The sequence below is a fragment of the Halichoerus grypus genome, chromosome 8 (assembly GCF_964656455.1).
Source record: "Halichoerus grypus chromosome 8, mHalGry1.hap1.1, whole genome shotgun sequence".
NCBI lineage: Eukaryota > Metazoa > Chordata > Mammalia > Carnivora > Phocidae > Halichoerus > Halichoerus grypus.
In genome coordinates this window covers 32963018-32986290 of record NC_135719.1, presented here as the reverse complement: position 1 = coordinate 32986290, position 23273 = coordinate 32963018, and the positions used below count along the sequence as shown (strand labels likewise).

Below are 23273 nucleotides of genomic sequence, written 5' to 3'. Positions count from 1 at the left end.
GAAATCTCGACCTAAGACAAAGCTTTTATGACAGTGGAACTGGCTGCGACTTCTATTTCACTACTCATAAACCAGGCGGAACAAGCAGCCAACACGGTGTGTAGGTCTAGGAATAGAGTGGGCGGAAGGCAGATGACACGTTCTGTCCTCTCTCTATGGGTCAGGTGTTATAATCTACAATTCTTACAACAAGACTTGGATATAGTTTTAATTAACCCATTTAGAGATGGAAACCCACAGGTCAGTGAGTTTGTATCTCTAAGTGAATCTGCTGACAACTGGTAGAAGAACCCATTATTTGAGTCCAGCTCTTTTCTCACTCAAACCCTCTCTAAGCCACATGAAGCTATTTTGCTCAATTCCTGCAGTGGTAATGAATAAACATAAGAAACAGATCACTTGTTATTCTATAAACTGAATTGCATATTCAAATCAAGTCCAGTCATTAGATTATTCCTAGGGACATGTTATTGGAGTTATTTACCAAATTACAGATAAAAAAAAATACTTATACATTGAGATCTCATTATATGTCTCCTACAAGAAAAAATATAGCCTAGTAAAAAAATCTTTTTTAATGAACCAAACTATAGGCATATGCTCTCATACAGCCTTGCCTTACACAGAATTCTGCCTTAGGTAGAATGCCATGGTGAAATCCCAAGTGCCAAGGTATATGTGTGAAAAGGATCACTGCCCCAAATGGTAAGGATTATGAGGGGAAGGGTCACCTACCAACATGTAGGTCTTACCTGAGGTAATGGGTCTTAACCCAGCATCCTCTGGATGCCTAATTACTCTCCCATAGAGATGACAGGTATAATTTCTCCACAAAATTTGTTCTCCACCTCCCTATGCATTTGAATTAACTTTGTGAGAAAATCAGTTAACTAAGTCTACAGTAATAGCTTTTACTTTGAGCACAGCAATTAAGAATGTCTGTTTCCTCTCCTCCTACATCTGTTCTGAGAATGGAGTGAATATATCTGAATTATTTTCTGGATATACAGTAATTGCTGGGAAATGACAACTCACCGTCTGCATAGTAGGCTGTGGTTTTAGATGAAGACTAACCAAGCTAACCTAAATGTACAATTCAGACAGTCATCTGATGTGCACTAAGACAGGAAAAGACAGTTAGAAAGGTCATCTGAAAATCAGTACCAAAGCTGAGGCACTTAGATTGTGATCCATCGAGTCACTATGCTTTAGGGACCCCAAAATCAACTCTCTCTTCCTCTGGCACACAAGCACCTACACTTTAACATGTGTATTTCATTCCTTCAGATTAAAACCTTATGTCTCTTATTTTTTCTTAAAATATAAAACCATCAGGATGAGGGACAATTGTATATATCCATTATAAATCATATCTTAATATAATTGATTGTTTGTACAGTCCTTCACACATTTCAAAATTCTCTCAAATTCTATGATCCAGCTTAAACTCTCAAAACCCTATGGCAGGGCCTGACAGGAGTTGTCACATTTACACACATCAGGAACCAGCCCAGAAACATAGGAGGGTTTGCTCTGCCTTTCTACTGGCTACTCCAGGCCTCTCTCAGAGACACCACATCTGTGACCAACATTCTTTAGGCATTCTTTTTACAGTTCTTTGGTTACTCAATTATCCTCATAATTTTGCACTGAAAGATATTAAAGAGCAACATGATAAGGTGTGCTTTAAAAATTATACTTCAGAGCCCACTTGTTAGGTCTTTTAGTTGTTTAACATAACATTATCTGCAACAAAACTAACTCCAGACCTATCTGGGGTCATATTCCCACTACTGAGTCATTCTCTCGTTCCCCTTCCTCATCCAGGAACGTGACCCTGGAAGGAGCAGGAGCTCCTCCTAGCGAGGACTTGGCCCTGTCACTTCAGTACTCTTGAATCAGTGCCCAGCTGCCATGTCCAGCTCTGGGAATTGTGAAGAAAAGAAGCTCAAGTGGCCTCTCCACCAGGGGGGGGTACTCCCCACTGAAGAGGAGGCTGGGGTTCCTCTGTCTTCTGCCAGCAAGTTACAGCAGTGCAAAGCTCACCTTCTCACTCATGCAACCAGCTTCTTCTCATACTGGATGCTCATCATTCCTCATTTTGAAGAAGTTTTAACTAAACTGGGAAAATAAGCTTTAGAAAAGCCTGGAAAAGAAGTCCAGATATGCAAACACCTGAAGAAGAGGAATAGAAAAATTAATCCCTCTTGTCATGGACAAAGCCAAGAAAAGATTATTCGGATGTTCTGCCTAAATTAAATGAGTCCATGAGTCATTTCTATGCATTGTGCATGTATTCGGTGTTCATTCACCTTTAAAAGCCAACACATAACCTTTTATTTTTCCCAATACTGACTATATTTGGTATAGACTGTCCAGATTATGGACAAATAATTTGTATTCTGAAATACTCTATTTTCAAGACAGTGGTTCAAATTTCTTCAAACCCTGAAGGGAGAGAAATTCACTCAGGTTCATTTCCTTTCCTTTTCACAGTTCTCTTATTAGAAGGTTTATCCTCCTCTAGCCTTTTTGAGCTCACATGACAAGACCTGTTCCTGAGATAAATGATACCCTGAACTAGTAAAGGACATAGCTGAAGTATTACTTAGAATGAGGGATAGTTAAAGACAGAGAACTAAAACAGATACATCCATAATTTAGTAGTTAGTTGAGAGATAATAGCTGGAAAAATAGTGAGTATTTTTAAAACATGATCACAGTTTGTATTATGAAAACTAAGTTGAGGATTCCATGTGGGTATGTTACTTCTGTGCAACATAAATGAGTCTGTTCGATTCCATCTATTTATTGTGGACAATAACGGTGATGAGCCATTTTATTTATTTCCTGATGTTGGATCTTTGTGGATGCAGTTGGACTACGTATGTTGGGAGAAGCCAACGTAAACTGATGCATCTATAGTTAGGAATGGGAACTGTGTCCTGGCGTGGGGGAAAAGAAGATCAATTCCCAGCTGCAGAACTGTGGAAAGTACACAGAAGTGTTGCAGAAACTATTTCACGGCTGCACCACATTTTGCCATCCTCAAGACAGTCTTTCAAAATGTACTATTCCTATTGCACAAATGAGAAAATGATGCTAGAAGAAACTCAGAGAAACACTTGATCCACCCTGGCAGGGAGGTGAGAAGGGGACAGGTCATGGAAGAGGGCTTCTAATAGGAGGTAACTTCACGGCTTGAAGAAAGGTAGGAAAGAGCTCAGTGCAGAAGAGGGAGAAGGGTGTTAAGAGAACCACATGTTGGAATGAGAGAACAGTAAAAGCAAGCATCCAGTTAAGGAAAGCAGGAGGTTTGGTGTCCCCAAAGGGTATAACATGTGAGACGTGGAGTGTCAGGAAGTAAAAGCAAAGAGGTAGGCAAGGGCCAGATAGTGGCTTACCACTTTATGTCATTCTAAGGGCTTGGATTTTATCCTAGGATTAAAGTGGAATTTTCAAGGAATTTAAACTAAAGAGTGCCTTAAACAGGCTTGCCTTACTCCAAAGTGGGAATCCCAATATCCCAATATCGACTCTTACATGCTTGTAGTCGGGGACCCTACCTCCTTCCCTCTCCTTTAGGAAAACCCAAGCATCTGCTTTGCTCCCCACATATCCATGTCCCAGGGCTTGGTGCAGAGTGAAAGCACAGTAAATAGAGGTTGACTGAGAGAGGGAGGAAGAGTGTAGGAGAGGTGAGTAAATAAACTGCGAATTATAGTAAACTAATGATAAATCCATGTATAGCACTATGCTATGTAATATAAGTTGATTGTGCCTTGAGGAAGAGGCACAATGGTCGTAATAAATAGGCTACAAGTGATAAAAGTAGTGAAAAAAAGAAAAGAAATTCAGATTGTTATAGGAAATTGTCCTTTAAAGCAGAGCCCTTCTAAACCATGAAAGAAAATGGTGTCTAATTCAGTATCTTTGACCAGGAGAGCTGTTCTTGGGCAAGACTCTGATTGAGCATCAGTGAGTTGCTGGATTCTGCCACTCAGACATTACTTAGCATTTAAATGAGACAGGAGGAATCCTAAGCTGCACCAGTGATCCTGCAGACTTTCATCAGGTCACTCTGCTGCCGCAGGGATCATGACATTGTGCTTGGAAGAACTTTAAAATCATAAAACAAAAGAGGAGCATCCTGCTTTATGGTTTTATATTTAGTTGTTTTTTAAGTATCTTTTGCTCAAAAACCACAGAGCCCTTCTGATGACATAAGGCTTTAGAAGAGTTGCCATTTAAAAAAGTATTCTTTCTTAGTGTGTAGTACACTGTTTCACTTAGAAAATTTACAATTCTTATGTACATAGTGGAAAAATAAAATCCTTAGAATTGTGAATTCTGCTTGCCTGTTGCACGTGACAAAGCCTTAGTACATCCCCTTCTGAGTGTTTTGGTGTGTGTGTGTGTAAGAGGGGTTCCCTGTTTTATGAACAGAATTGCCTGGCATTTTCTACAGTAAAGTGGCTAAGTGATCAAGGTATCGTCAGAGACCTGGGTGGGAAGCCGAGCTCATCCACCTTCTACCCATGTCCAATTTTCCACCTCAGAGGACAAATGTGGTACTGAATAATACCATAGATGGAAAGTGCAGTGCTGTATTAATAGCACGGGATAAGCAAAGGACTAAACTTACCCAGAAGGGCAAGGAAAAAGTCTTATTTATCTTTGCTGTAGGGTCAAGCACAGTGTCTGACAATTAATGAAGAAATTAGCAATATTTTCTCAATTTTCTCTTTCCATATAAGTGCAGAACTGCTGCACACTCTTCACACTGGATAGACCCTTTATATAATTATAAAGGGGGAAATGTGGTGACAGTTGAATTTATGAACCTTGTGCAATGGTAATTTAGATGTATTGCTTACTGAATAAATATCTTAAAGCTGGAAGGAAGTTTATAGGTAATTTGTTCCCTTTCCTTTATTGTATGGAAAGGCAACAGAAACATGTAAAGATGAGATGACATGCATCTCCAAACCTCCTGCACACTACACCACAGGGTTTTGATGTTCTATGCCTATTGGAACCAATGTAGTTCTATGTCCTGCTACTGATAAATTGGACACCTGAGCCTCAAACTTGGAAAAACAGAGGAACAAGGTGGCTGGGGTAGTATGCGAGTTGGCAAGCTGCTGGGCTCTAAATGAAACTGAGCCCCATGGAAAAGAAGAAATAAACTAAAGCTTGGGTTCATCCTATAAAAAATGTGTCTGCCACAATCCCCATGGTCTCTGATCATCATCATGAATATGGCACAGGCCTATACCAATAACTGTATGTGATTCTCTCCTGGACAAACACACCACTCTTGTCTTGGTCTTGGATCAAAATCTACTTTTTGATCTATCTATTGTTAACTTATCAAAACAATTGATAGAAAAACCAGACAGAAAATCAGTAAAGATATGGAAGAACTCAAGAGTACCATCAAACAACAGGTTCAATCCATTCAACAACAGCAAAATATACATTCTTTTTAAGTGCCTATGGGATATTCACCAAAATAGACCATATTCTGGGTCATAAATCAAAGATTAACAAATTCAAATGAATTTAACTCATATAGAGTATATTCTCTTATTAAAATAGGATCAAACTAGAAATCAGTAACAGATAATAGGAAAACTTCCAAACACCTGGAAACTAAAAATACACTTCTAAATAATGTGAGTTAAGGAAAAAAAAATCTCAAGAGAAACAAATACACTGAACTTAATAAAAATGAAATTTCAACATACTAAAATCTGTGAGAGAACAGTTAAAGCAGTGTCATTTAAAGCACTATTGCTTACATTAGAATACTTACTGTTCATATTTATGGATGCTATTATTTTATTATTTTTTATATATCCACAATAAACTTGTGTAAGTCTTTGCAAAAAAAAAAAAAAAAAGAATAGTCTTATGTCAAGAAACTAAGTGCTACCTCAAAAAAGAAGAAGCGCAAAATAAACCCAAAGCAAACAGAAAAAAAGCAAATAATAAATATAAAAGAGAAGTTTAATGAAATTGAAAACAGAAAAACAATATGAGAAAAACAATGAAACAAAAAGGTAGTTCTTTGAAAAGATAAATCAAACCTCTAGCAAGATGACAAAGAAAAAAGAAAGATGACACAAATTACTAATATCAGATATGAAGCAGAGGATATATTATAGGCCATAAAGATATTAAGAGGATTATAAGGGAATATCATGAAAAATTCTACACATATAAACTAACATCTTAAAAGAAGTGGACCAATTTCTTAAAAAGCACAAATGATCACTTACCTAATATAAAATTGATAAGCTGAAGAGATTTATATCTATTAAGGAAATTAATTTGTAATGACAAAACTCCAGAAAAGAAATCTCCTGACTCAGAGAATATTGCTGGAGAATTCTATGAAATATTGAAGTTTACACAAACTTTTGCACAATCTTTTCCAGAAAACAGAAGATCAGAGGGCTCTTCCTAACTTATCTTATGAAACTAGTATTACCTGATACCAAAACCAAACAAAGATTGTCAAAAAAAAGAAAAGAAAAGAAAAGAAACAAGAAACAGAAAACTGCAGACCAATGTTCCTCATGAATAGAGAGGCAAACATCCTTAACAAAATATTGGCAAATAGAATTCAGCTATATATAAGAAGAGGTTTTTAAAAAGAATATTATCAAATACATAACTATGTGGGGCTTATTCTAGGGATGCAAGACTGGTTCAATATTTGAAAATCACTCAACCTAATCCACCGTATTAACTGGCTAAAAAAAAAAAAAGTCACATGATCTCATCTACTGATGCAGAAAAAGCATTTGGCAAAATTCAACATCCATTCATGATTTTAAAAAAAGTGACTTTCAGAAAACCAGGAATAGAGGGAACTCTCTCTGATAAAAAATATATACAAATATATAGCTAACATTACACTTAATAGTGAAAGACTGAATGTCCTTCCTCTAAGATCTAGAACAAAGCAAGATGTCCATTCACACCACTGCTATTCAACACAGTGTTGGAAGTTCCAGCCAGTGAAATAAGGCAATAAACTAAAATAAAAGATATACAGATTGGTAAGCAAGAAATAAAATTTCCCATATGACATGATGGAATACACAGAAAATCCCAAGGAACCTATCAAAAAACAAACACACAAAACTTCCTAAAATACTGAGTTTCAGCAAGTCAGAGAATACAAAATCAATATATAAAAAATCAACTCTATTTCTGTATATCTAGCAATGAACATAGGGAAAAAGAAATTTTAAAATACAGTACCATTTATAATCACTCCAAAAACATGAAATACTTAGGTGTAAATCTAACAAAATATATTCAGAACTTGTATACTAAAAACTGTAAAACACTGAATGTAAGAAATTAAAGAAGATCTAAAATGGGAAGACATATCACATTTGTGGATTTGAATACTCAACATAGTACAGATGGCATTTTTCCCAAACAGATAGAGACTTAGCAGAAGAGTTTTTCTAGATATAGGCAAGATAATTCTAAAATTCATATGGAAAAGAAATGGCTTATAAGAGTTAAAATAATTTTTAAAAAGAGGAATAAAGAGGTTGAATTAATCTACCCAATTTCAAGACTTATTATGTAACTATAGTAATCAAGACAGTGGGTATTACACAGTGATAGACACATAAATAAATAGAACAAAATAGAGAATCCAGAAATATCCTATGCCAGTTGATTTTTGGCAAATGTGTAAATGCAATTCAACAGGGGAAAGACAGTCTTTTTAATAAACGGTGATAGAGGGACTGGATATCCATAGGAAAAAAATGGTGGGGGGAACTTAGCTCTAAACCTCACATACTGATTTTATATAAAGACAGATAATGAATTAAATGTAAAACATAAAATTATAAAACTTTTAGAAGAAAACAAAGGAGAAAATCTTCAGGAACTAGGGCTTCATGAAGAGTTCTTAGTCATTACTCCAAAAGCATATTCCAAAAAATGTTTAAAAATCAATAAGTTGAATTTCATCTATATTAAAAAAACTTTTCCTCTGTGAAAGATCTTATTAAGAGAATGAAAAGACAAGCTACATACTGAGAGAAAAATATTTGCAAACTACATCTGGCAAAGGAATTATACTAGATTATATGAACTCAATAATTCAACAGAAAAAATAAAACAAAATAATCCAATTTTTAAAGGGCAACTAATAGGAAGAGATATTTCAATGAAGAGGATATATTGCTGGCAAATAAGCACATTAAAGTAGTTCAGTATCACTAACCATCAGGAAAATGCAAGTCAAAACACAATGAGGTATCAACTTATTAGATTTATGCCTATTAGAACAGCTAAAAAAAAAAATAGTGACAATACTCATTGCTGGTGAAGACAGAGAAACCGGATCTCTTATACATTGGCTGGTGGGAATAGAAAATGGTACAGGCACTTTGGGAAAAAAATTTGACAGTTTCTTTAAAAAACTAAACAGCATAAAACCTAGTAATCATACTCCTGGGCATTCATCCGAGGGAATGAAATCTTATTTCCGTATAAAAACCTCAATACAAATGCACATAGTCATTTTATTTGTAATAAACAAAAACTGGAAGCAACAAAAATGTTCCTCAATAGGTGAATGGATAAACAAACTGTGGTATATTCCTCCTATGGAAGATTACTTAGCAATAAGAAAGAACAAACTATTATTAATACACAGAACAACTTGAATGGATCTCTAAATCACTTTGCTGAGGGAAGAAAAGCCGATTTCAAAAGGTCACATACTGAGGGCGCTTGGGTGCCTCAGTTGTTTAAGTGACTGCCTTTGGCTCAGATCATGATCCTGGAGTCCGGGGATTGAGTCCCGCATCGGGCTCCCTGCTCAGCAGGAAGTCTGCTTCTCCTTCTGGCCCTCCCCCCTCTCTCATGCTTTCTCTCTCATTCTCTCTCTCTCAAATAAATAAATAAAATCTTTAAAAAAAAAAAAAGGTCACATACTGAATGGCTGCATGTATATGACATTCTAAAAATGACCAAAACACAGAAATAACAAATAGTGGCTGACAGGATTTAGGAATTTTGGAGGAGGGAGGTGGGTGCAACTATAAAGAGGCACAGGAAGGGGGTCTTTATGATGATGAAACAGTTCTATAGCTTGATTTTGGTGGTCCTTCCACAAATCTACATATGATAAGATGACATGAAATCATGCACATACATTGTACCCATGCCAATTCCCTGGTTTTGATATCATATTACACTCATAAATTGTGTGATTCTGTACCATCTTTGCAACTTCCTGTGAATTTATAATTATTTAAAATAAAAACTTAAAAAATATATCATCACAGTATATTTTCTATTAGAATAACAAACATCGACACTCACTTCCAATATCCGGCCTCAGCTTTTTATCATATTCTCTTAGCAATTTGTTGAGAATAAGAGTCACATCAGTGTCTTGGGATTTTGGAGCCAAGACCCATTTTTGGTTTGATGATGAATCCTCATATTCATCCTCTTCCACCTTTCTGGACCTGTAATTATGGCACAAAGCATGAAGTATAAGTCGTAGCAATGGCTCCAGGAAGTGTCTTAAGCTTGGCCCACTCAAGCACCACTGACATAAGTAGGCAGTCCCCAATACTCGCAGCCCAATCAATAGATTACCTCTAAAATGAAAACAAAACACCATTTAGAAAGAATCCAATAGGAGGAATGCCGCTGCTCTTAACATGTTACAATGTTTTCATTTAATGTCACAAAATGACTCCTTGTCTATGTTAAGCTATAGACGCGAAGATAAGCAAATCAATGCCAGGAGATCAAACAGCAAGCAATCAGTCTTGCTTGGCTCCACCCTGAGAACCTCTAAAGGTCAACGCACAAACCTTCCAGATGTTTGTCAGATGGTGACTTTATCATGCTGTCTCTACCCCCTACTGCCAAGACCTCATTTTTGTTGAAGGTGAGACTAGCTTTTGCTGAAAATAGCTGAGTCTGACTTTTGTGCTTCTTAAGGAGAAGGGAACCTTCTCCTTAAGAGACATGGGGACAGTATGAGGTGGTCTGCTTGGCCAGCACTCATGTGTGGTGACAAGGAGCAGAGATGGTGTTTGACGAATACCCTCTGGCAATTTTACCTCTTACAACACAAACTGATTCATTTCCTACAGAGCAGGCTAATACAGACATTAAAAATTAAAATCTTTCTAATATGTCTTAATCATTTGCCCTTGAATAAACGGGTTGAAACGAATGCTTGAGCATCTCTGAGCTTGTCTTGTGCAGCAGGTCAGCCGCCTCTCCTGGGTGATACACACTGACAGGAGTACTTGAATGGAGAGGCCTCAAAATGACAAGCTAGTTTTCTCAGTGAGTGAGGCCAAATCAACAACACAGCCATTCAGGCTTGAAAAGAGGAGAGTCTCCTTCTGCCTTAAAGCAGCATTTCCAGGTGGACTTTCATTTACTAGGGCAAGAAAAACTTGTAAAACAACAAACAACTTTGCTTGTTTCCTTATACTTCGTCAACATAAATGCCTTAATGACTTCTTTCTTCACCAAAGAGAACAAAATATAAAATAGAAAATTGTATTGAGGTTTATTTGTCCTGACTTGGTATGAGCTCATTTCTGTTTAGCTTCCCAAACAGGAGCCAAAATGTTAACATTATCCCAGGGCAAGTTGTGCTCTGGAACACAAGTTTAAGTTAATTTTTGGAATTGTCTAAATTATCTATAATGAACATGAAAGAAAGGAAGAGAAGAAACTTCTAAAAATTCATTATCTCTATTTGTTTAAATGCTCACAATCGTATATATAATATTATAATCACATAGTTACATATATAGTACAATAGTATACATGATTTTATATAATATGTAATTATATGTATATGTCATGTATTATATACATTACAGTATTTTTATGAGTGTTAACTAGCCTTAACCTAGACTAGGGCTGTGTCACATAGTCTGGTCCTGGTTGAATATATACATATATATGAGATTTTGAAAATGAGTATATGGCATATGTCTGGCAGATTGACTTCATTTAAGTTTTCCTAGGCTTATCTTAGACTGTAATTCTATTTCTTGAATATATATTGGCTAGAAGGTTAAAATATATCATCCACAGAAACTATAAAATGCTGTGAGTTTTTATTTGCACTGAACATTCACCATCAATAGGAACCTACAAAATTTGGGACACATACAAGAAGTGATATGCTGCATTTCATTATTTTTAAAACTGAACTTTTACAAATAACATTATAGAATTTAAAATGTCACTTTAGAATATTTTATCAGAAATATTGTCAGGAATATTAATTTTATCATCTTGGGAAAAAAAGAACTAGGTTGAAGCAGGTTCTGTAGGACATGGTTAGCTGGAAGCAGTCATTGCCTACAGGACCTGGCAATTCATTCTGCAGCAAAACCATTCGGAGGGACTACGGACAGAGGGGCAGATCACTTTGGCAGAATCACATACAACATTCTCAAGACACGTTCCAACTCCACCACAGTGCTTTCCCCTCTCCCTCTTCTGTCTCTCTGCCTCTTTCTCTCTCTTCTCTTCCCCTCCCCTACCTTTCTCTCTTATTCCTCTCCCTATTTCCCCTCTCCCACCCCCAAAGATAGCTCACCAGCAGAGACCAGACTATGTTCTCCATGCCCTGTTATTTTCTATTGCCCCAATGGTCATATGTACATAGATTGAGCACACTAATTATTCATCAGTTCTCTGTATACACACAGCCTTCGTTTTTGAAAGACTTTGAGCTACTTCAAAAGCAGGTATTATAATGAGCCTAATTCTCCCTCTAGTGGTGATGAGAGGGTTTTCCTGAAATTGCATAAGCTTCTTCCTTAGAGGCCAAGGCAGGTGAGAGTGGGAGAGAGGAGGAAGGAAAAGCAGCAGGGTCCTCTCCCACCCCTTCAGGAGGTAAACCAGAACCTGCAGCGCAATGACTGGGTTGGGGTGCACAGTGGCAAAGTGTGGGCAGAGATCCTCTTGTCCCCTTAGAGGCTGACACCGAGCTTCTCCCAATCCTGGTCTTCGTCAGTTTGCTGCAGGACTTCAGGGAATGAAGTAGAAGCCTCACAGTGCTAGTGTCAGACCACCAGCCCCACAGGAAAATCCTCCCTTTCATGAAAACAAAATCCCGTCTCAGAGGACCCACTAGAATATGAATAAAACAAGAATGATCTGCTTTTCTAGGTAGGCTATATATAATCTTTATGAGTGTTCTATTATCAGGAATGTTGGATCCTAAATACCATCACTGCAATTAGCTTTTCTTAAAAACAAATCGGCAATGTATTGTCATTGTCAAAGAACTGCTCAACCTCCAGATGTTATTTTCAGGTCTTACACCTTCCCTTCAACTAGAAAGACAGAGACAAAGTCTGAAGTATTTTTAAACATTAAAAGGAGCTCCTAAACCTCAGAAAGCAGTTAAGTGTCTGCAAGGTATCACCAAGGTCCACGCATGCCGTGGTGCATTGTAATGCATAATAAGCTCATCCATGGGTGTCAGAACAGGGTGTTTTTCTCTCCATGGAGGTATCAAGCCATCATCACAGAGCACAACTCTCAGAACCTTTTCCAGGGATTCTGAACACCAGAACGCCATTCCAGAGTGCAAACGAGAACACTCTCAGCATTAATAATAGTTTTGAAAGATGTCACTGGACTTCAGATTATTTTACATGTCTGTAAAACCCATTCAAAGAACAAAGACGCTCTCAAAGGAGAGGCATAGAGCAATGCAATTAGTTTAAAATTTGGATTTTTTTTTTCAACTGATATGCAACCTCTATTATAAAGGCCAGGGAATGAACCGAGAGACAGAACATATTAAAATCATTACATCTGCCTTGGTGAAATGGAAGGATGAGGAATCCCAAGAAATTGTACATGTATTCGGGAATCCCTAGAAACCTGACTGCTTCATGTTAGATACTAAGATATCTTCCTACTAAGCACATAAACTAATGAGGACAATAAGCAGTTTTCCTTGTAGCATGTTAAGTAGCTACAAATCTAAACTATATGTAATTATCTAACTCTGAAATGCAGGTCACTTCATCCAGTTGGTAGCAACAGAAAGGTCATGCAGATGTGACTTCAGATCGAGATTATATACTTCAGACGTCTACATTATGCCTGGTGCTATCTGCTGGTCTCTCTGCCTCTAAACAGAGATACTTCCAGGCAGAATCAACTTCAGAAAGTGCACTTCCATATCCTTCCCTAGCTCTCTCCTTAGACAGGAAGAAACTTGAGGTGAAAGGCCCAAGGAGTACAATGCCTGGTTGAGAGAGCTGCCTGTGTATCACCAGCTGACACTGTCTCTGGCACACTGTCCGCCTTTCACACTCTCACCTCTTAATAGGGATAAGTGGTATGGAGGGGAGAACCAGGGCTTTCTTTGTCAGGGTCAAGCACCCCTGTCAAAAGTGGGGAGTGAAACTGGGGGTCCCTTTATGTCTGCTAAGATTTGTTAATGTGCCTTCCTACTTCACCAGTATGAATGAAAATCTAAGACCTGGCATTGCCTGCTGGCACCTGCAGGGCTAACTGCCCATAGGAAGGCTCTCTAGCTCTCTAGCTTCCAGATCCAGGAAATGAACAAAGAGTGTTTTGGGGAAAGGGGTGTCCCAAGACTCTTGGGATGGGGGTAGGAGAAGAGGCATGGAGCTGCTCTGATTTCCAGTCTGCAGGCTCTGGGCTAGAGGATCTAGTCTGGGAGACAGAATTAAAGAAACCAAACCCAGAATATCCAGTTATATTTACAGCAACAGGGTTTAATCTTCTGGTTCGACAGCCCTTCCATCCTCATGAGCCATCTTCATCCCTTCCAGGAGCGTCTCTAAGCTCCCATAAGCGGGTTGCTATTCTAGGAGGCAGGTTAAGGGTATTTAGGGTAAGATAATATCTTACAGTTACCAGGCACAAGACTTATTATCAATTTCAACATGTTTGCTTTATGGGGTAAGTGTGTGTATGTTCGTGTGTGTGAAAAGTGGCTCATCTAGAAGGGGTGCAATGTGTATAGCGTGTGTTTGCAGGGCCTGGGTCGGGGGGAATCCTTTCTAAGAAGTAGGGTTCTTTCCCTTGCTCCAATCCTCTTCCACCTGCCCCCAGCCTGGATGCTCTTTGCCAGTGTGATCTAAACTAGGCAGCTAGGAAATCATGACTTCTGGGTCCTGGGAAATTTCAGAGTGATGGAAATTATACAGAATGTCGGCCAATGTGTGTGTGTGAGCCCCTGGAACACTTGTAGGGAGGGGTAAATAGGAGGTAGACACCTCCGGTTCTTTATGATAGTGGTTTTCAAAACCCCTAAAACAACCAGATCCTAAAAGCTTCAGGAGAAGCCCATTAATCTCAGAGTCCCCACATTCCCGGTTGCAGAGAAGGCTGCAGCCACCCAGCCTGGAGAGGCAGATGGCCATGTCCAGCGGGCAATGGGACAGGTGAGGTGCGGGCCGACTTCCCCTCTTCTCCTGGCCCGGCCCCAGCGGGCTATGCCGCAGCCCAGCCGACGGCGGAGCGCGCCGGGACTCCTGGCCGGCAGACAGCGCCCCCCGCCGCCCTCCGGCCCGGTTCAGAGCCCCGGGGCTGCGGGGCCCGGGCGCCACTTACCGCGCGTGCAAGCCCGAGAACAGGCAGAGGAAGAGCAGCAGCTTCGGGGCCATGGTGCGGTGGAGCTTGGGGAGCAGCGTCCAGGGCCTCCAGCCGGGTGCGGCGTCCTCCGGAGCACGCGCCTCGCCTCCGCCCGCTCTCCTCTCCTTCCCTGCCTCCGGTGCCGCGGAGTGCGGCGCCAAACCGGCTCCCGGCCGCCGCGGCCGGACAGGTGTGGGCTTTGGCGGCCCGCCGCGCCCCCGACGGCCGGCGGGTCTGCGCGCGGCTCCGCGGGGCGCACGCGGGACGCCCGGCCACCGCGGCGCGCCGCCCCCCGCCCGCACCCGGGCGCCGGGTCCGCGCAGCCTGGTGGCAGGAGCGGGTGGGCGCGGGCGGTCCCTGGCGCTGCAGCCCCGCGGCCCGCCGAGGCACTGCCCCCTCCGCGAAGAGCTGCGCGCCAGTGCCCCGGCGGTGGGGTCTGCGCGCGGAGTGAGGCCGCCGCGCGCTCAGAGGTGGGGGCAGCGAGGCAGCTCCTCTGGCAGCGCCTGTGAGGCGGTCCCGGCGGGGAGGAGTTTCCCCAATTACACGCCTGACAACGCGCGTGGCGAAGAAAGCAAGGTTTGAATGGAGTCAAGAGTTTGAGGCCAGGAAGGGGGCGGGGCTCAGCGGGGGAGGGGAGGCTTGGGGATCCCGCAGGGAGCCATTAGAAGGATCCCAGGGACTGGCACCTCAGCGTTGAGAGCTAGCCCCCGAGTCCGACGGAGTGCGTTCCTTCTGTCCTTTCAGCAGACGTGTTGGTTCTCCCAGGCTCTCTGACCTCCTGTTGCCCGTCCTTCCCTGCGCGTCTTCAGCTAGATAGCCATAACAAAGGAGTGAGATGGTTTGCTGAAAGCGCCCCTTCCATGCACACGTCCTGCTAGGCCTACTGAACTCCTATGCACTATTAAGATTGTGTGTGGAAAAAATGGTTTGCTAGGGATATTTAGAAAAAAGCACTCCCAATATGTACCATTCTAACACATACCAATAAACAGGTGAAAAAGTTAAAGGTAGGAGAGAGAAAGATCCTAAGTCAAAAAGTAAAAGACATTGTTTGATTGAACCACGAAGAGCACTTCGTTCAATGTATTTTCATTCCCCAAAGACTGAAAATTGCATTTATGTTTTCATTTGTAATAGTCGCCCCCGAAAGCTAGTCTGTCACCAAATAAGTATTACAATGTTAGGATAGCTTAGAATAAATCCACTAAGAAGTTTGCTTTTATACTGCAAAACAATAGTTCTTATAAATTATTTTATGTTTGAACTACTGTTCATAGAATTATGAAAGAGTATGATAACTGTTTCTTAATATTGTCAAATACTTTTGCTCATAAAATATATAGAACAGTAAGTTGGAAGTTGTTTGGTGTTTTCTCTCTGATTTCTAGTTCATCCACATGAATGTGGTCATGAAGTGGAGTGGAGTGAAGTCAGTGAAGTCAGTATTGGTTGCTTCCTTGTCATTACTATCTTTTTATCTCTGTGTGGCCTTGAGCTCACTCCAGCTCACTGCTTCTCAGGGCTCCTTCTGGCATCCTCCTCTGCCTTCCACATCTCTCCTACTTAAATGCACAGACCCCATTCAAGTCTTATTTTCTAAGAGGACCCCCAACATTCCTGCATTCTGCCACTTCCAGAAATTCTTCCAGCTTCATGGGAATATGAGACTTTATCATACTCTGCCCTAATCTCTAATTTTCTCTATCACACAACTGAACACTTTAAAAATCAGTTAGATAATAACTTATCATTTGTTAATTGCTTATAGAAATATGTCAAATGCTCACATAGTTTTTAAATGTGCTGTGAGAAAACTGCAAGTAAAGAATTCTGACCCCCAATTTTTAACACAGCAATAGGAATATAGGTAAAAATAACCTTCAGATATTGATAACATAAAGGGGCCCAGGGCTGATGTGAAGGCTTTACATTGACTAACTCATTTTTAACTTTCACAGCAATCTTCCTATTTCAAAGATGGAGGGAAAAGTACAGAGAAGTTAGGTCACTTCCCTAAGATCACACAGGTTGAGAACTGGAGGTTAAAACCCAGACAGTCAGCTCCAATGTCTCAGTCTTAATCACTATGTCATACTGCCTCTCAGATGAGTAGGAGCTCAGTGAACCATTGTTGTTTGCCCCTTTGAGCAAAGTTTTAGACTCGTAGCTGTATTCTTTATTATTTGAGCATGAGTAAAATGCTTACAAGTTGTTTATAATAAAGACAGAACAATACTTGAGTGTTTTTGAAGCTCTTCTGGCATTTGGAATGCTTTGCTCCACTTATTGGACTTAATGGGTCAGCTTGGTAGACATGAACATTTTACCTTCAAAAGCCCCCTTTCTCATGTTGAGATCTGGAGCAAAATTTTCCCTTTCCTTTCCTCTCCTTTCTTTTCCTCTATTATAATCAAACTGAGTTGAGAGGAAGGAAAATCCAAAACAAGCTCTCTGGGCATGAGTGTAAAAACAAAATGCAAGGTCCAAAATAGAGAATCTTCAAAGGACAAACTTTCAGGCTTTGATTGTGATTTTCCTCCTTTGCCCAGTTTGACCTGTGGGTAGGGGAGGGGAGGGGAAGGAAAGGAAAGGAAAGGAAAAGAAGGGGCGGGGGGGGGGGAGAGAGAGAGAGAGAGAGAAAAAATGCTTTACAGAGCATGCGCGGTGTTCACTCTCCGTTTGCCTCAGCTCTCCATCTTCAGCACCAGAGAAACTGACAGTTCCACATGGATGCGCGGGACTTGCATTCATTCAATTCCCCAAGTTCACAGAAGAGAAAGGAAAAATGAAACGTAACATAAGAGGTAAGGGTTGGGGATCGATCCACTCAAACCAAGCACATGCACTCCTGCGAATATCGAACATCTTCCGGCAATGCATGCTGTTTGTTTCGAGCTTTTCGGGGAAAGACCCGGGCTGGCCTGCACAGCATGGGTTGAGCTGCATCTCTGCAGGAGGCGGGAAGGAACCCAAGGAGGCAGCCAGACTGGCTGCTTGGTTAGGGATCCTCTTGCGGCGTCTCTGAGAAATACCTCAGGATTTCTTTCACGGCCTCGCTTCACCTCCTACAGGCGCGAAGGGGCAGAGCGAGTCACCGTGCTGAATATAACTAGACCACTGCATCAGTTCTGCATCTTATTCTTTATTGCTTCTGAATTTTCTGTTTGAATAAAATCTCTCCTGCCCTCAAAATTATACTTCTGAATTGTATTATGATGTTTCATAGTTGTTTAAAAAAAACTTTTCCTTGTCACTTAAAAATATTAAGAGAACACATACAACAAAACGCACTCATCTTAAAATAATGGCTCAATGAATTTTTACACATGTATATGCCATATGTATAAGAATAGCATGTGTATATCATCCAGATAAAGATTTAGAACATTTTCCAGGTGCTCCCTCCCAGTCACTGGGTCATCTTCCCAGTCAATACTGACCCCAGGTAAACACTATTCTGGCTTCTGTCACAATAGACAGTTTTTGCCTGCTCTTGAAGCTCACATAGAATCATGTAGTATGTTCTATTTAACATGTGATTTCTTTCACCCAATATAGTGTCTGCAAGATGTATTCATTCCTTACGCTTTATTGAAGCACATGGTATTTCGTTGTGGCATTCAATATACCACATATTATTTAGCTGATATGAACATATTGGTACATTTTTTGTGTGGAAATACGTGCTCATTTCTCTTAGTTTTCTGACTAAAAATGGAATTTTTAGAATACAGGGAAGGTATATGTTTAGTTATAATAAATATTACTGAAGAGATTTTCAAAGTAGTTTTATCAATTTACCACCTATTAGCTATGAATGAGTTCCATACATAACTTCAGTGAAATGTGACTTTATCATTCTTTTTTAATTATAGCCATTCTGATATTTTATTCTAATTTTAATTTCACTGAGCTCCTTTCAAATTCTTACTAGCCACTGGAAAATCTTTTTGTTTATAGAAACTCATTATGTATTTTTGATATGAGCCCTTTAATGTGTGTGTGATGAATATCTTCTCTCAGTCAATAGTTTGCCTTTACATTCTCTGAATAGTGTTTTATGAACATTATTGCTTTGTATCCTATGTAATAAATCGTTGCATACTCAGCCATGGTAAATACAGCCTACCATATTTTCTTCTGAAAGCTTTAGAAGAAAACTCCTCTTTTAGGTCTAGATTTCTTTTCTAGTTAGTTTTAGTATATGATTTTATTCATGTCATTGTTTATTCTTATGCTGACAACTAACTGACCTAGCATGATTTATTTAAAATACCATCTTTTTACCACTAAATTTGCATAAATCAGGTGACCATACATGAATACATCTTTTTTGCTGAGCTCTATTCTCTTGATATATTTGCACCAATACCACACTTTTTAAAATTACTAAAGCTTCAAAATTATTCTTAATAGTATTATTTTTAGTACTCTGAATTTATTTCTTTGGCTGTTCTAGGCTGATTGCATTTCCACAGAAGTAAGCTTCCCCCAAATTTTTAAACTATTTACTCCAAATTTTTCACAAGCTTAAAAAGAAACTGATAAAAATAATACAAAAATTTCATGTAATATAATCTATAGTCCATAGTCAAATTTTAGTAATTGTTTCAATTACATCTTCAAAAGCATTTCCTCTCATATCCTCCAAGATCCCACTCAGGGTCACACAGTTTATAAGTTATTGTGTTCCTTTAGTCTATTCTTAATCTAGAACATTTCTTGTCCTTTCTTGATCTTTCATAACATTGATGGTTTCAGTAGAGAAAGTGATTTTGTAGAATGCATCTCAGTTTGTATCTACCTGCTGTTTCCTCTTGCTCAGATTCAAGTTACACATTTTTGGCAGAAATCCAGCATAAATAATGTTGTTTTTCTCAGTGCATCACATAAGGGACACATAATGTTGGTTTGTCTTATTATGAATCTTGCTGATCACTTGGTTAAATTGGTATCTATCTATTTCTCCACCGAAGTAACTTTTTTTTTCTTCTTCTTGAATTGTTAACTATTCTTTAGGACAAATTATTTGAAAACATTTAACTATTTTAGTTTTAGCTTGCATTGGTGGTTCTTCCCTGCTAGTTGTAAACATTTATTTATTTAAGAGAGAGAGAGAGAGAAGTGTGAGTGGGGGGAGGGACAGAGGGAGAGAATCTTTCAAGCAGACACCCCCACTGAGTGGGAAACCAGAGGCAGGGCTGCATCCCAGGACCCAAGAGATCATGACCTGAGCCTAAACCAAGAGTCTGGAGTTCAACTGACTGAGCTACCCAGGCATCCCACCTGCTAGTTGTAAAAGGTGATTTTGTTGTTCCTTCTACATTTATGAGTTATTATTAGTACACTAAGGAAACACTTTCCCTCTTATTATTTTCAGCATGGATTCATGGTTTCTTGTTTTATTCAATGCATTTTAATCCATTGCTGTAATTATTTATTGTTATTCTCATATTATCCAAGATTTAGACAGTAGGAGCCTCTCCAAGCTGCTTCCTAACTCCTTTTAGTATGTCACCAGTATACTTTTGAGTACATTCTTACATTGTGGTGCAAGAAGACTCTCAAGGCCCACTCATAAGTTCTTTTTCCAGCCCTTGAAGCCACAATTTCTTCCTGGTTCCTTTTAATTGGGAATGATATTTAGAACACAAGATCTAATTCTTCTGAAGTGCCATTGATTTGAGGCTTTCTAGAAGGATGAGCTAGAATATATATATTCTATATGATATACTGAACTACACTATACTACTATAGACTATTATATCATATATCATACCATCTTATATAATATTATGTTATGGAATTAATTATATATGATATTGTATATTAAATTATATATATTACATATATCATATTATATAATATTATATAATATTATTTTATTTTATAGAATTAATGAGTGCTAATGGTACTCCCATAGCATTCTTCCTTACCTTTGCACTTCTATTTGTAACTCTCTTCTTTCACATCAGGACTCCCAATTCTCAACAAAATTAATATATTTATTAATTTGCTCAACCCTACAATGCAGGCAAGGTAGTTTCAGAATTACTGTAAACATACTACAATGAAAAGCAGATTTCTAGATTGAGTTCAAGATTTCTTTTCAGATCTTTTTGTCCTCTTTAAAAGAATTCAAGAGAATAATCAAAATACTGTGTTCAAAAGTTATCTGGTTTAGGTTTTTTTGTTTTTTTCCCCAATGAGAGTATGCTATTAATTTAAACTGGAGAGGACTTCATTTGTTTCCATTTGTACTCAACTTTAGGGTTTGTTCCCCTTCGTGGTAAATTTAAATTTATTTTTTAATATGTAAAATATTAATATGATTCCAAAAGTCAAAACTATACAAAAAGGAGTAAGGAATACCCAGAAGAGTGTCATTGCACCCCATCCTTTCCATTTGCCCCAACCACACATACCCTTCTTGTATATAACCTATTCTATGAATTTCTGCTTTATATTTTTCTTTCTTTTTTTTTACAAAAATACATAGGTGAATAACTATTTTCTCATTCCCTTCCTTTGTTTTTTTTATATTGCATGCTAGGTAAAAAATTTTTGCATGTTTTTTCTTTAACTTCTTCAATAATGTATCTTGGAAACCACTCTATACCAGTTAATGCCGCTTTTACTCATTTTATGTAGCTACTCTGTGAGTAAATACTACCATTTTAAATCATTCTACTTTGTTGGAGAATTTTAGTAGTTTCCAATCTTTTGCAATTGCATATAATGCTGGATTATATATCCTTGTTTGTGTTTATTTTCATTCTGTTGGAGGTGTGTCCATTTCCTTCACTTTTCATATATTTATATATGTTTATATTTATTTTATATATAAAATATAAATATTTTATATTTTAGCAAATTGTCTTCCCATGCCCTTTGAACATTTTTCTGTAAGATTTCTTCATATCTTGTCCTTACACTTTAAGAATTTATATTTTTATATATTATAGCTATTTTTCTATAGTATGAGTTACAAATAATTCCTTCCCACTTGTCATTTTTCATTTGACTTGCTTAAATTTTTCTCATCATGCAAATTTTAAAAATATTTTTGTGGTCAAATTTATCAATATTTTATTGCATCTTGATTTGGATTTTCCCTACATCCAAGTTATAAAAAACTTCAACCATTATTTACTCTGGTCACTATGTACTTGCATTTTTTACATTTATATCTCTGGTCTATTTGGCGTATATTCTTGTGTATTGTGTGAGGTATGAATGTAATTTTAATATTTTCCAAATGGCTATCCAGATCTCCCCACACTACTTATTCAAAAGTTCAAGTTTGTCCCACTGATTTGAAGTATCACCATTATTATATACTAACTTTCTATATGTACCTGGATCTGTCTTTGAATATTCATTCAATTCCAAAGGGTGTTTTACTACTAATGTGCTAATACCACAATTTTAATTATAGAGACTTTGTACTATGTTTTAACATCTGTTTGGGTTAGCAATAGCTCTTAGTCTTCTTGTACAGTATTTTCATGTACTTTCACATATTTTTCCAAGTTAACTTTACTCTCAACTTGTACAGCTGCAGAAAAAACTTTCTTCATCTTTTTTTTTTAAAGATTTAATTTATTTGACAGAGAGAGACACAGTGAGAGAGGGAACACAAGCAGGGGAGGGGTGGGAGAGGGAGAAGCAGGCTTCCCGCAGAGCAAGGATCCCGATGTGGGGCTCGATCCCAGGGACCTGGGAGACACTTAACAACTGAGCCACCCAGGCGCCCCAAATTTTTTCATCTTTTACTGGAGTTCTATTAAACCGATAAGTTAACTTAGGGAGAATTGACAACTTTATGATACTGAGTTGTCCTAGACAAAAACAAGGCTTATTTATTTATTTATTTATTTATTTATTTATTTTTAATTTAAATTCAATTACTTAGCATATAGTGTATTCTTAGTTTCAGATGTAGAGTTCAGTGATTCATCAGTCTTATATAATACCCAGTGCTCATTACACCTTGTGCCCTCCTTAATGTCCAGCATCCAGCCACCCTATCCCCCCCACACCCCTCCCCTCCAGCAACCCTCAGTTTGTTTCCTATGATTAAGAGTCTCTTATGGTTTGTCTCCCTCTCTGATTTCATCTTGTTTTATTTTTCCCTCCGTTCCCCTATGATTTTCTGTTTTGTTTCTTAAATTCCATGTATGAGTGAGATCATAAGATACTTGTCTTTCTCTGATTGATTTATTTTGCTTAGCATAATACCCACGTCATTTCAAATGGCAAGATTTCAATTTTCTGATGGCTGAGTAGTATTCCATTGTATATATATATACACCACATCTTTATCCATTCATCTGTCAATGGATAGCTGGGCTTTTTCCATAGTTTAGCTATTGTGGACATTGTTGCTATAAACATGGGGTGCAGGTGCCCCTTCAGAGCACTACATTTGTATCTTTGGTTTAAATCCCTAGTAGTGTAATTGCAAGGTCATAGGATAGCTCTATTTTCAACTTTTTGAGGAACATCCATACTGTTTTCCAGAGTGGCTGTACAAGCTTGCATTCCCACCAACAGTGTAAGAGGGTTTCCCTTTCTCCACATCCTTGCCAACATCTGTTGTTTCCTGACTTGTT

The 23273-nt window shown here is 38.6% G+C and overlaps 1 protein-coding gene across 7 annotated transcripts in view; it reads right to left on the bottom strand.

Moving 5' to 3' along the window:
• GABRG3 (gamma-aminobutyric acid type A receptor subunit gamma3) overlaps window positions 1-15154 on the bottom strand; it is a 742225-nt gene extending 727071 nt beyond the window's left edge. For 3 of the 7 annotated variants that reach the window (XM_078079005.1, XM_078079006.1, XM_078079007.1), the window contains exons 1-2: window positions 14638-15151; window positions 9370-9518 (exon numbers count right to left, since the gene is read on the bottom strand). In XM_078079005.1, the coding sequence (XP_077935131.1) occupies window positions 9370-9518; window positions 14638-14690 (202 nt within the window). In that variant the 5' untranslated portion in view covers window positions 14691-15151. Of the gene's footprint in view, window positions 1-9369; window positions 9519-14637 lie in introns of all 7 variants that reach the window. The other 4 variants (XM_078079001.1, XM_078079002.1, XM_078079003.1 and 1 more) reach the window with 3 other exon arrangements.
• Window positions 15155-23273: the final 8119 nt, after the last annotated feature.